We start from the raw sequence: 12,500 nt of genomic DNA, 5'->3' as shown, positions 1-12,500 counted from the left end.
TGTCTCCGATTTATGTTACCCTGCCGTAAAAGGATCCTTTGGAACACGTTTCCCGTGTTCTCAGGCAGCGAGCGGCGAAACATCTGCCGTCTACCCGTCGCCCTGTGCTTTGTCCTCCGGCGAAGAAAGACTTCGCGCATCGTCGTGCCCTCTTCCATGGCCCAGAATCCAATTCTCGGTGCCGCTATCTCACCCATTCTAATCACAATTTCGTTCGCTGGTGCTTCCTTCATCTTCACCTTCGTCGCCACTTGCTTGCTCGTGGAAATTAACGTGCCTCATTCTACCTTCACGCACAGAGGAAAGTGCTGCCTTCAAGCAGTGGCATGCACCCACAACGCACAAAATTAAAACCCCGTGTGGCACACCTGGTTCCGTCTGTATTGTTTGGTAAACAGGGGTCGTGTCCAAAACCATCAGGGTCAAAACGGCTGGTGGAAGAAGCGCTCAGGCTGCTGTGATCCAGCGTTTGGGCTGGTATAATAGATCCCCTAGCGATGTGCAGTCTAGGTGTGTAAAAAGTTCACTGTTTATTAAATATAATGTGCCTTTTTATCGAAACATGCGCTGCGATTTGTTATAAAAATAAAACACTTTCATAAATACAACGATACTGCTGGTAGTTCTTAGTTCCTTTATTGCAAATTCATTCGAAAAGCTTGACTTTCACCGTAAAATCCAAAATACGAGAGAAATTACTTTCCATGGCAGATCAAATTAAAGATTTCTGATTAGTTTATAGACTTATAATTCAATACTATGTTGCATATATCCGCATACCTTCATAATTTGTGATCTTGACTGATTGTTTATTGAACCAAATGAATTTTCTGCATTTTCTTCGTTTTGTTTGTATCGATGCAGTTCTATGACTGTTGTAATGTTTGTAGGGAACACCCATATCCATCGTCATGTCCTCAAAGAAGGTATAAATAATTCATCTTTGTTGAATTAAACTCAGTGATAATTGTGTACAACAATTTACACCCCTTCTGTGTATGTTTTGAAAATACGTGATTCTTGAACATGATTCTGCAGTTGATTCATATTGAGAATGCATGAAGGGCGACAGTAGACTATTTAAATGAAATTTAATATGTGGCCATGGATATCGCAAGCCTAGGCCAGGGATTAATATTTCTGGTTTACGTTGACGTTCGTAATACTGGTACGAAAGAAGAATGTGATGGACGAAAAACCAAAACAATGTTTCTACAACTCTGATTGCAAAAGAAACTGCCACAAAATTGGCGAAAGATAAACATATTTGGCCACAGCTCGGCCAGTACACAGCCGAAATGTGATGTAGTATTTATCAGATCGATCTGATCGAGCTGGCTATAATTCAACGATCCTTCCTTTACATGCTGACCGTGGAAATGAAGCATAACGCAAATAATGCTACTCTGTTAATGCACTGCTGGAAGAGAACAGAGAATTGCGTTGAGCACGATACTTAGTTTTTTTTCCCCAATCAAACGCTCATACTCAGCTTTTTATTCGTTTCTCGATAGGATCACAGATTTACAACATATTAGTGTTACAGCATATTGCAGAGAGTCGCAACCCAGCTCCCACAGTTGCTCGATGGCGCCTTTCTCTGCCTACTTATCACCCAGAAACTCGTTCGATCGAGACGGATCCAGAAGGCTGCTACTAGCCTTAGACGTGCGGCAGAGCTCAGATCACCGTAGCATTGCCGTAAAAATAAGCCAGGGCAAGACGTTATGCTTCGTTATGCTGCTGTGTGGCTCGTGGTTTCGTATGTTACGCAAACGCGTCGGCTATTGTTGCAATTCAAGCTCTATCCGACCAACTCACCCTCACCTGACGGCACCTGCGGCGGAATGATGTCTTTTGAGCCCTTTCATCGGTCGCTCCTGCCCGACCTGTTGATCGCCACGTGAGACAAGGGATGAAGTGGCAGCATAGTGAAGGACTTGAGTCTATAGTGAGATTGGGCGGTTTAGCTCGCGTCTCATCGTCGCACTAATGCTGCCATTTAGACAAAAACAAGGACGGCGATTCGCATAGACCTTTTCGGCGGCCTAACTCATCCAAGGCAACCAAGCAGTTTTGAAAAGCGTAATAAATTGCTCACCATTACAATGACACCATTACTAAGGGATCGAGCGATCAATGGGTCGTCCTACAGGTGCCCTACACTACCGTAACCCATCGCACATTAATGTACATATCAGTAAGTGCTACACTCCAATGAAATCAACAAACAGATACATTGTAATGAACATGTTCAAACATATAATCCTTCTTTGACCGATTCAGAACTATGGTTTATAGTGAGCCAACTTATTCTGTTGTCTCCATGTTTTCGAAACACAAACGATTGACAAAGCAGCCCATTGCTTTACTTACTTATATGCCGAATGTTTATGCCGAGTTTACTGGTTTTTTTGTTTTGTTGCTAACACAATGTTTCGTGTTGCGTCGTGCCTTGGTTGATAGCCTAAACTGCCCCAACATGAGCCTCTCGAACCTCGAACCTCCCCACACACGTAAACACGTAAGCGATCCAAACAGAGAGCGCCATATTACCAAACATACCAACCAACAGCCACAGGCGCGGTTCACTTTGATCGGAAAAGCTCTCTCATGTATCAGCATCGGCCAGCTCCAGCATCGCCTCTACCTAACCCACACAACGGTAGCCAGCAGACTCAAGTCATTGCCAACTCAACATCGTCTGGATTTGATATTCATGGCAGCCTCCAATTTGCTTACGATCTCTCCCGTCACAGTCTTTGATTTGGAACCCGGATGGTTCAAACATCTCAGGCGGTTAACTGTTGTGGGGCTCGTGTAGTTTTTTACTTTGGCTCTTTGGATCTGCTACTAATTCGCAGGAAGTGAGAGAACCTGTTTGAAAGGAGGATCGTTTATTTCGGTTACTCCCTTCCTTCGCTACAAACATTTGAGAGTTTGTTCGTCGATAAAAGCGACACCATTTCGAAGACATCGAAGTTTGTACCAATTATCAACATTAAAAATAATGTAATAAATAATTTTCAAAAAATCACCAAAATTCGTTAATCCCTTTTTCTTTTTGCTTAGATCATTTGAGACGAATTGAATTGTGAGAAATCCAGGACATGCGTCCATTTATTGACTGATAAACTTCGGTAAAATCGTTCATTTAAGATTATTTAAGTAGAAGCATGCAAGACAAAATAAGCAAACCTATATTTGCCAGCATTGGTTACCATTTTTGGGCACGTTGCACACATGGTTGAACGAGGACAATGAACATTTTCCGCTTGGATTCCGACATTGTGGCAACGGGCGCGAAACACGGTCATAAATTTACCGGATAGCATTGCTAGCGCCAAACATTCACACAACACAAGTGGTACAAGTGGTAGACGTTAGCGAAGATGACAAAAGTGATGATTCGTGGATGCCCTAGTGCTTATCTCTCAGCCCTTCGCTTCTGTTCTTGCTTCAAGGAAAAGAAATGCAAATTCTCTTAGTTCGCCGTCCCCACCAACATGATACGCGCCTGATACATCAGAAGCGTTACACGCATGTTTTTTTTAAATATGCATGGTTGTTACTAATAACCAACTAATATTTAAACAAATTAAACAGTCAAATTTAAAATAACCAATAACCAAGATATAACATACGGCTCGTCCGTCCTTATATATGTTAAAAAAAAAAAAATAACCAAGATAGATCACAACGACAAGTGAGGTTTGTTTCCATGTAGCACGTGCTGCTGTAACGAGTCTACGATCAACGATTTAACCATTACCGAGGACACAAGAGTTTGCTTTTGTACTCTTAACGATTGGTCCAATTAAAATACACTTAAAGTCAATAGGAATGGTCAAGGTAGGCGAGCGTAAAAACACTGACGCACAGACGCAATCAAGGAGCATGTCTACATGCAAAAGAATCGCTGATCGCCATTTGTCACCATGGTTCCCGCCATGCCAGACGAACTAGCCGTAATGATGCCGCCTCGAAGATGGTTCTAATGAATCGAAGCGTCTGCGACATGAACATTTTGAGGGAGAAAGTGGTACCGAAGTCACCCTCTTCTACAAAGGCGGTTAATGAACTTAAGACTGCGAAACGTTGACACCACTAGGAGCGGAAATACATCCAGACCTACCAGAACAGGACAATGACCGAACCGAAACCTAGAGTACTGCACTGTCAGGCAAAACTGCTGTTGAGTATCGTGCCTAGGGGGTCCGTCCCGCTTGAAACAGAAGCAAAGTACTGGAATCCGTCGGTCTGTCTTTCTCTTTCTTTCCCAACTGTTTATCTCTCGCGCTCTCCTCGCTTACTTCTCCTTTTTCACCTCAAGAGATTCCGTATGCAACAGTACATGTACACTTTTCCACAAAAGTGAATACACAGCGAACAATTTTAAAAAGAGACGCCTCTACATGGGTTCAGAATGAAAATGACTGAAATACCACATTACACTTTAACCCATTTTTTATCATTATACGCTTGAATTGCTGACTTTCGGGTGTTGATGGTTCGAGATATTTACAGAAACCTATCGTCGCGCATTAACACCGTTCCTTCTTAAACAACGTTCTGAAATTGTTGCTCTCGTAGAAATATTTAAATTTTGCTATGCAGCGACAGCAGTAGCACAGGGTTCCGTGTTTCAGGGAGGAAATCGTCTGTTATCACAACGCAAAGAAGATCCCCGAAATGAATCTATACGCATTTATTTTGGGAAACAAGCAGAGAATGCACGAATGGTGACACAAATAGCTCAAAATAGGTGACATCCGGTAAATTCTTTCAAAACATTTCAACCAAAGCTCTTCAGTAAGATTATTAGAGCAGAGGTCGTGATGTGAAACAGTTAGCTATTAAAACGAAGTAAGTTATCTTTGTCCACACATTGGGAAAAAGAAACACGATTTTCACTATCGCAGTCTTCGCCACGTACGCACGTGCGGTAAGCTATCTTGCTTGCCGCCTTGGTAGTCACTACTAGTGGTAGTCACTAATAGTTTGATTTAAGCGCGAAACAAAGCTACGCAAAAAACGTACGCTTGAATGTAATCAATAAAACTTTTATTTTAATCAATTTCAATAATTTTAAAAACTATATTTGTCCTTTCAACAAACAGATAAATAACAATAACTCACTTTTCTTAAATTTTTCACTTATCGTATCTTATTAACTGTTTTCGATGACGAATATCATAATTGGTCTGTTCTTAATGGATGTTCAAATAAAAATTCCACTAAAAAATTTGGATTCGCTCCCATAATCATACGCCAAGCGTCTGCATCGCGCAATCGGTAATGCATAATACACACCACCAACAGCTGTTCCACTAAAAATATCAAAAACACCAACACCATTACCTTTGCACCGCGGCCCTGCGTAGCATCCGTTGATCCGTATGAAAGCAAGTTACACACGTGAACGGTGTCAAATATTTAGGCCACTTAACTCAAGAAAAACTTGCTTCCACACGTCATCTGTACCAGTAGACAAGCTGCGATCAATTGAGAATGTTTTCTTAAGGTTAAGGTTTTGAAAAGGTAGCATTTTTAAATGTTACAAGTTTCTTCACGGCCAATTTTGGAGCATTGGCAACCAGTTTGCCCAACCAAGTTGTTGGTTCGTCCAAAGGCTACTTGTATAAACCGCTAGACCATGGCACTTCTCCACTTGTAACACAAACAAATCATTAACAAAATAGCAAAACTCATCTAGCAAAATTTGCCATAAACAAAGCGGGTTTTTGTATTAACCCTTTCGAATCCGGACCGATTCTCTCGAACTTATTTCATACAGCACCATACACTGACGAACTGTCTGTCAAGCAGCAATAATGGGCTTGAACAGATATTGAATAAAAAGCTTCGGTTTGATGGTGCATCAACCAAGCCATGCGAGCCAACGACAGACGAAGGTACAACTGCATCGACGAGTGCGACAAGTGGTACTACATTACGCAACCGCTGAAGCCCGTCTAAAATTGCATACTATCGTTACACCAAGGGCACCACCGTAGTGCCACCGCACCCAAGGAAACCCGGAACCCGCTGCCAAAGCCCAAGCGGGCGACTCACGCCGAACGCAGGGCATCTTAGAGAAACACAGCTTGCCAATGCCTACGTTGCTGGCTGGCGCACATTTTACCTTGGTTAAGATACTTTCATTTTTCTCGCGATCTTTCAGCAATGTTTTAGTAGAGGGAACTATTGGCCTGGTGAATGTCAAAACTTCCATTGCCATAATCATAGGTTGTCGTTCACTATAAACCTTAACAGGCATGGCACTATACATTGTGTACGGTCCATTGGCTAGTACCACTAACTAGCAACTAGCACTTGCCTACTTGGTTATTGTAAGCGATGTGTGCAATCTGGATCATATTTATGCCATTTTAGAGAGTTACAAGACGACATGGGATTTTTGGGAGTAAGGTTTGCTGTACTCAAAGCAGAACGTTGCTTTAAGGGTTTACCTCCTACAACCCTATGATGCTAGTGAGCCAGCGCACGGTGAACATCTCGTGTATTTCCCCCCCTTTTGTGGCTTTACGCACACACAGCGCGCGTTTACTCGCAAAAGGAGTTGGTGGTTTGAGCAGAAGGAAAGACCCACGATGAAACGAACCAACAATCCGGTTGGCAACAATCGGAAAGGGAATGGAGCGTCATGAATGAAAATGTCAAAATACCTCTAGTTTACTTAGATCAGGGCGCCGAAGCTTTAGTCGTGATGTCGCGCTCATGGTCTCCTTAAACTTGAAGATGTTCTACTAAAGCCGATCATAATCATGGTACAATTCTGAGAAGAGCTATATCAAGGTTAATCAGTCCCAGAATGATTCCATAACAAAACCGTGCTTTTCAAGAGAAGAAGAGGGAGAGAGACTTGATACAATCAAAAGTATCGCATAGGTCCGTGATCTCGCTTCATACCGTTGCCCCAAAGCATTCGAAAGATCTTGTGTGTGGCACTCACACAGCCAAGCAAGCGCAGCGTGAAAACAGTAGCATACGCACTACGTGATCCTCTGCACGAAGAACAGCTCCCCCCCCCCTCCTCCCCCCAAAAGGGACCCCCTTCCACAATATTGTGTCAAATGATGGATTAAATACATCGTGAAGATTTCCCCGCTGTGGAGATCGAAAGGCGTAGAACCATATATGACTATAGAATTCAAGCACTAGTGATCGCATTATCAGTACCTGATTGTTGCTGGTTTGAAAAAACAGTACACCCACCTGAGTACGTTGGAATTCTTCGATGGCACGTAGCGCCGAATCAGTGAGTTTCACAAAAATAAGCTCCTTATTTTCGTCGTTCAAGCCACCCTGTTGTGACAATCCGTAGCTTCCAGCAGACAAAGCAGCCATCTTGAAGGTACGTTGATGTTGTTGTTGTTGTTGTTGTTGTTGTTGCTGCTGCTGTTGTTGCAACTTTGGCTGTGATTGATAACCGGATGGCGCGCGTGCTTTGTGTGTATGTGAGGGAGGGTGTGTGTTGAGTGTAGAAATGAAAATGGAAAGTCGTGCAGCTGACGGTCGGAGGAGGTGGCAGCAGGCGGTGGGTGGTGTGACGACTGTGTTGGAAAGGGCAAATAAGCAAGCTCCGTAGCGTGCACGTCGTGTGTTCCTCGCAGCCGAAGTCGTCACCAAGGCACCGCCGAACAATTGCACTAGCGAGGAGACGAAGTCGAAAGTGTAGATCTAGTGACCATCAGCACCAACTGACCACCAATCTGAAATGCCACACAGCACAACTTGGCACACACACAACAGCAACAAGTAGTTGACGATGTATAGGTTTTGCCACGAGTAATAACCAACTGCCGTGGTACGATTGTTGCACTTCTGCTGTTGTTCCACACACAGCCGCGCAAGCACACAGGCGCGAGCGTTTCAACCGTTTCCGAGATTGAGTTGAGCAGACGATTGAATGATTTCGTTGCACTTTTTTTCCAATACGGTACACGGCCACTTTTACTAGAATTGTTCCTTCCTTCTCTGTCGCTGTATCCACACGATTGAGCCACGAAACTCGAACGCGAACACGCCGCGGAGCGCCTGAAGGCCACAAGCTTTTGCCACGTACGATTTTCAAATTTCTCTTCCCGTTATCCTTTGCAGCTCTCCGTGGACACTACCATAATATATCGACGCGAGGTCAAAGGTATTCACGGAACGCGAAAAAGCGCACTAGCTCTCCTCCTGTACACGTGTGCCCACGCAAATTACACTAGCAAGAAGGCGCGTGCGCGCAACCGGCAACTCTTCCACACGATTCCTTCACTTATTCCTTCCGTTGGGCTAACTATTGTGTGACCAATTAGTTAACACTTCACCGCACAGCACCAATTTACAAAGTGTTTTTTTTGTGTTTTGTTTTGTAAGTAAACTCTCTCTCTCACAAGGCTTGCTGTACCACGGACACAAAATCACACAGTCACGGCAGAAAACACTTCCTCGAAAGTAGTAGGTGCGCTAGGCCTATTTAGTGCAGAGAGTGAGAAAGAATTGTTGCATTAATCAAACACACACTGGGAACACACAAGAGTGGCAGTAGATTCTCTTTGACTGCGCGATGCACTCCACTGCTGTGTTAGCACTTGTCAATCGGCCCGAATCACTCGTTAATCCTTTTCAAAAGGGAAAGCCATCCCTCTTGGAACACAAAAAGCACCGTATGCGTGCGTGCGTGCGTGCGTGATATGTGTGCGCGCCCGATTTGGTTTGATACGGACGAAAACAAGCTTCAGGCTACTACGATATTGTGAAAAGCGGCAGTCTCACTCAACCGTTTTCCAAATGCCTGCCCCACTCCCCATGCACGCACATGGATGTGTGCCTGTATGAAAGTGTGTCACGTTTCGTGCGACGGACGTGGGCTGCTGTTGCTAGGAACGGGGCTCGGCATGGTGCGCAAATGTGTGTAAACAAATAACGAGCTCGACGGTTTCCTATCAAAATCATTCACTTTGGGGCCGTGATAAAGGTGCGCACTGTAGAGAAGTAGGCGAGAAGGAGAGCACCCATCTCTTGCGAGGCTCTCCTCCTGCTTGGGGGGGGCCATCACTAATCAGACACGCATACCACAAACGGTTCGCTCTGTATGTGTGTTTCGGAACCTGTTTTTCATTTGCTGCTGAGTTTTTCAGTACACCGTGTCGTGTAAATGTGAAGCACGCAGAATTATAGGTGGCGGCATGCGCTCTGCGTATCTACAGTGGCGGTCACAAAAGCGTGACCACAGGAGCCCCTTTCTGCAGTCCGGCTCGTTGCATTTCGCTCACTTTCTTACTTAGTCATCCTTTTTTTTCAATTTATTTTACTGCAAATTACACTAAAATTATTACTTGACCGGTCACGAAACAGGCCTGCGACAAAATGGGTCGAGATAATGTTAAATCCGATCCGAAAAAGAGCATAATTTGAATTAATTCTTGTTGAGGCTGCTCAACAAGTTTCCCTGCGATCGATCGGTGTTTTCGTCGCAACGGAGAATTAAACATGTCACAAACAAAAGTTCCGTGATTCGTGAGATTGAACCGTTGAGAGACAATTGTGGGATTGTCTGGAGAACATATTGCGAATGTCCTTGTTCATAAATCGATCAAACGACTTTTCATTGACGTTCCGTGCAATGTTTCATCCCTATCTGTAAAATACCATTCAAAAATGATTTATGATTTTTAATTAATTATTAATGAATCACTAATTATTAATGAAGCTTTTGTTTGAAATGGTCCAGTCTCATGGCACTGTCCGTGACTGTAGGAAAATTGGATGTATCCTTACATCCTTTACAATCAACGGTTATGTGCTCGTGACACCTAGCAGCTCGTATGAGTCGGAATGATTCATTTAAGTGACCGCTTTCAGCCTTGATAATGTCGCAAATAAAGAAGTGATCCATAATATGGTCGAAGCAAATTAATATTGCATCATATGAGCATAGTTTTGTCTATTAGTTTACGTAGATGACTAACAACGGTTCTGTGGTAACATCTGGTAGGCCATGGACCACGGGTTGAGATCCAGAATCTTCCAACCTGCCATTCTATCGACACCATCGATAAACAACATAATGTCCCGCAAGCAGCGAGCGATTAATAGAAACATTCCACCAATCCGCAGCCGCCGCTGGTTTCTTTTTTGTGGTGCGCAAGGTCGATGAAAAAAGCTGGGTGTCGCACCGCTAACCCGCGGATCCGCGGTTCATTCAGAGCCTTGAACCGAATAGTAAGTAGCACACACAGCGACATATGATGAGATGGCCAGCAGCGCACACACGAAGCTTCCGTAACTAGCGCAGACACCGAGCTAGAAAGAATTGCCATCCCTCAATTTTTGCACACCGAAAAGGGGAATTCAGGAGGCAAATCCTCAAGAAGAAAATCATAGGAAAGAGGTTGTGGATCAGCACTGTGCTGTTATGCTGTGCGAGCACCGAAAACACATACAACCGCTGCGGGTTCGCTACATACACACTTTCACCGGCACAGGCGCATGTGGTGGAATACGCACTCGCGAGATACGTGTAAAACGGCAAACCAAAAACTAGCCAAACTGACTGAATCGGGCGAAACCGAAGACAACGGCGACTGCGACGGCGACGGTGGCCGACGGATGAATCGAAGGAAGTTGGACACGCACGCACCAGCGCGAAGCAGCTGAGAAGGTGAGGCAGAGTACAAAAAAAAACCTTCCCCAACGGTCGGCAGACCGAACAAGAAACTAGATCGTCCGTCGGATGTCTCTCTTTGGGCTACGGAAAACCTACTTTACCCTCGGACCCATTCCTCCCTTCGAAGCCATCATTTGTTCCTTCTGGTGTGTTCGGCTGCACCTCTGCGTCTCGCCACCTCCGGAGCACCTTGAAGTGGGGTGCCAGGGGTTGCTCTGTTGCTCTTACATCACTATTGTTCAGTGTACCACACTTTTCCATGCCACCTTGACTGGTGATCGAAGGTTGGCGATGGAATGGGAAATACACTCAGCACCTCGGCCTCAGCCGTTTGCAATCGACCCAGCAATCACAGTACGCTTGCGGAAAAATGATGGACACGTCTCACTACCTATTCCGCACTACGATTTCGCTCACAAAGGCACGGATCACGGATCACGCAGTAGGGCCAAATTTGGCCACCAAGTTCCCGATTCTTTCTACAAGATGCGTTTCAACTCTCGCCCACCCCTTCCGTCGATATCTATGCGCACACAATGAGGACACGGGGCACACCGCCACCCACTCCGTCTTGACCGATTACCTTGTTCCTCTCCCTTCCCAACGCAACACTCTGCCCTGCCCACGAGATGACCACGAGAAGTTGAGGCCCCAGCAACGACGAATCAAGGGAGAGAGCGACCGAATCCTTCCACCTTTCTGGTACCACCGAAAGTACGAAACATCCGCCAGTCAAGGATCGCACAAGCACGCTATCTCTTTTTCTCCACCGTGCTTTCAAACAACCTCGTTGAGTAACGTGCGGCCCGAATTGGACATCGCGTAAGGCCACCGGATGACCAGACGAAAGTGACGGTACGCCAGGATGTCTTAATTAAACAGGATAAAACTCATTCCTAAATGTTAAGGGCACACTCAATAACTTAACCATGGAAAAACTTTGGTAAAAAGCGGAAAATCATCGTTCAAAGGCGCTTGAAGCGCGGAAACTGGTCGCGTAAACAGACGGTCTGCAAAATTAGAGCTGCCAAAAATCAAAATTTTCTCGCCGCCATATTGGATTTCGATGTTTGACAAGTTGAAGGCCTTGTTTACGTTCTCCATTCCGGCAGCGGGCGTTTGGTGCGAATAAAAATCGGTAATTTTTTGTTGATTTTATCAGGCGTTTGTTCGCTTCAATGATTCATTTGCTTATTTTAAATCATGCAGGGCCCACAATGCGAAGTTGTGCAATAATTTGCATGTGATATCGACAAGGATAGGATAGGAACAAAAATAACACCGATTTTTAGATAACACAAGCTAACTAGATTTATTTCTAGCCCGATATACCCTCCTATTTTCGTTTGGTTTTGCAATCCCAAATACAAGACCTTATGAAATATCCCATATATGAAGAGCATAACCCAAAGCCAAGTTGCTGCTTGATAAGCTTCGAAGGGATCGAAAACCTATCCTAAATTGATAAGAATTTACATGCCTGACGCATGCACACAGTGCGACTAGTCGATCGAACATGAACATTGTTGATCTCTTCACCATAGGCGGTATTGATTGTGTGATTGTTGATGGTTATTTGGGGAAAAAAATGTTTTCAAATTTACCTTGCCAACAGCTTGTGCAGCTCACTCCACTCTGGTTAAGCTAGATACATTGGACAGCAAAAGGGAAAAGGAAATGATTTCAAATAATTATGTTGCTCCATCCATGTGTGGATTGTGTACAACGTTATTACATATTGCGGGGCCCAAGAAGAGTGGTATCGCATGCCTTCCGAACCACTATTTTCCGAATGAATAAAATCACATGGCAAAGACAA

The 12,500-nt window shown here is 44.4% G+C and overlaps 2 protein-coding genes across 5 annotated transcripts in view; both read right to left on the bottom strand.

Annotated features, from left to right (window-relative positions):
- LOC126578767 (RNA polymerase II elongation factor Ell) overlaps window positions 1-11,386 on the bottom strand; it is a 24,883-nt gene extending 13,497 nt beyond the window's left edge. Inside the window, exons 1-2 of one of the 4 annotated variants that reach the window (XM_050241660.1) lie at window positions 11,265-11,386; window positions 7,240-8,484 (exon numbers count right to left, since the gene is read on the bottom strand). In XM_050241660.1, the coding sequence (XP_050097617.1) occupies window positions 7,240-7,371 (132 nt within the window). In that variant the 5' untranslated portion in view covers window positions 7,372-8,484; window positions 11,265-11,386. Of the gene's footprint in view, window positions 1-7,239; window positions 8,485-10,909; window positions 10,971-11,072; window positions 11,181-11,264 lie in introns of those variants that run through there. The other 3 variants (XM_050241663.1, XM_050241659.1, XM_050241662.1) reach the window with 3 other exon arrangements.
- Window positions 11,387-11,972: 586 nt separating this feature from the next.
- LOC126574574 (uncharacterized) overlaps window positions 11,973-12,500 on the bottom strand; it is a 1,765-nt gene continuing 1,237 nt past the window's right edge. Inside the window, exon 4 of the mRNA XM_050234851.1 lies at window positions 11,973-12,500. This exon is cut by the window's right edge and continues 124 nt beyond it. The gene's annotated coding sequence lies outside the window, so the exon portion shown is untranslated.

The sequence above is a fragment of the Anopheles aquasalis genome, chromosome 3 (assembly GCF_943734665.1).
Source record: "Anopheles aquasalis chromosome 3, idAnoAquaMG_Q_19, whole genome shotgun sequence".
NCBI classification, from domain to species: Eukaryota; Metazoa; Arthropoda; class Insecta; order Diptera; family Culicidae; genus Anopheles; species Anopheles aquasalis.
This window is presented reverse-complemented; position numbering and strand designations above follow the sequence as displayed.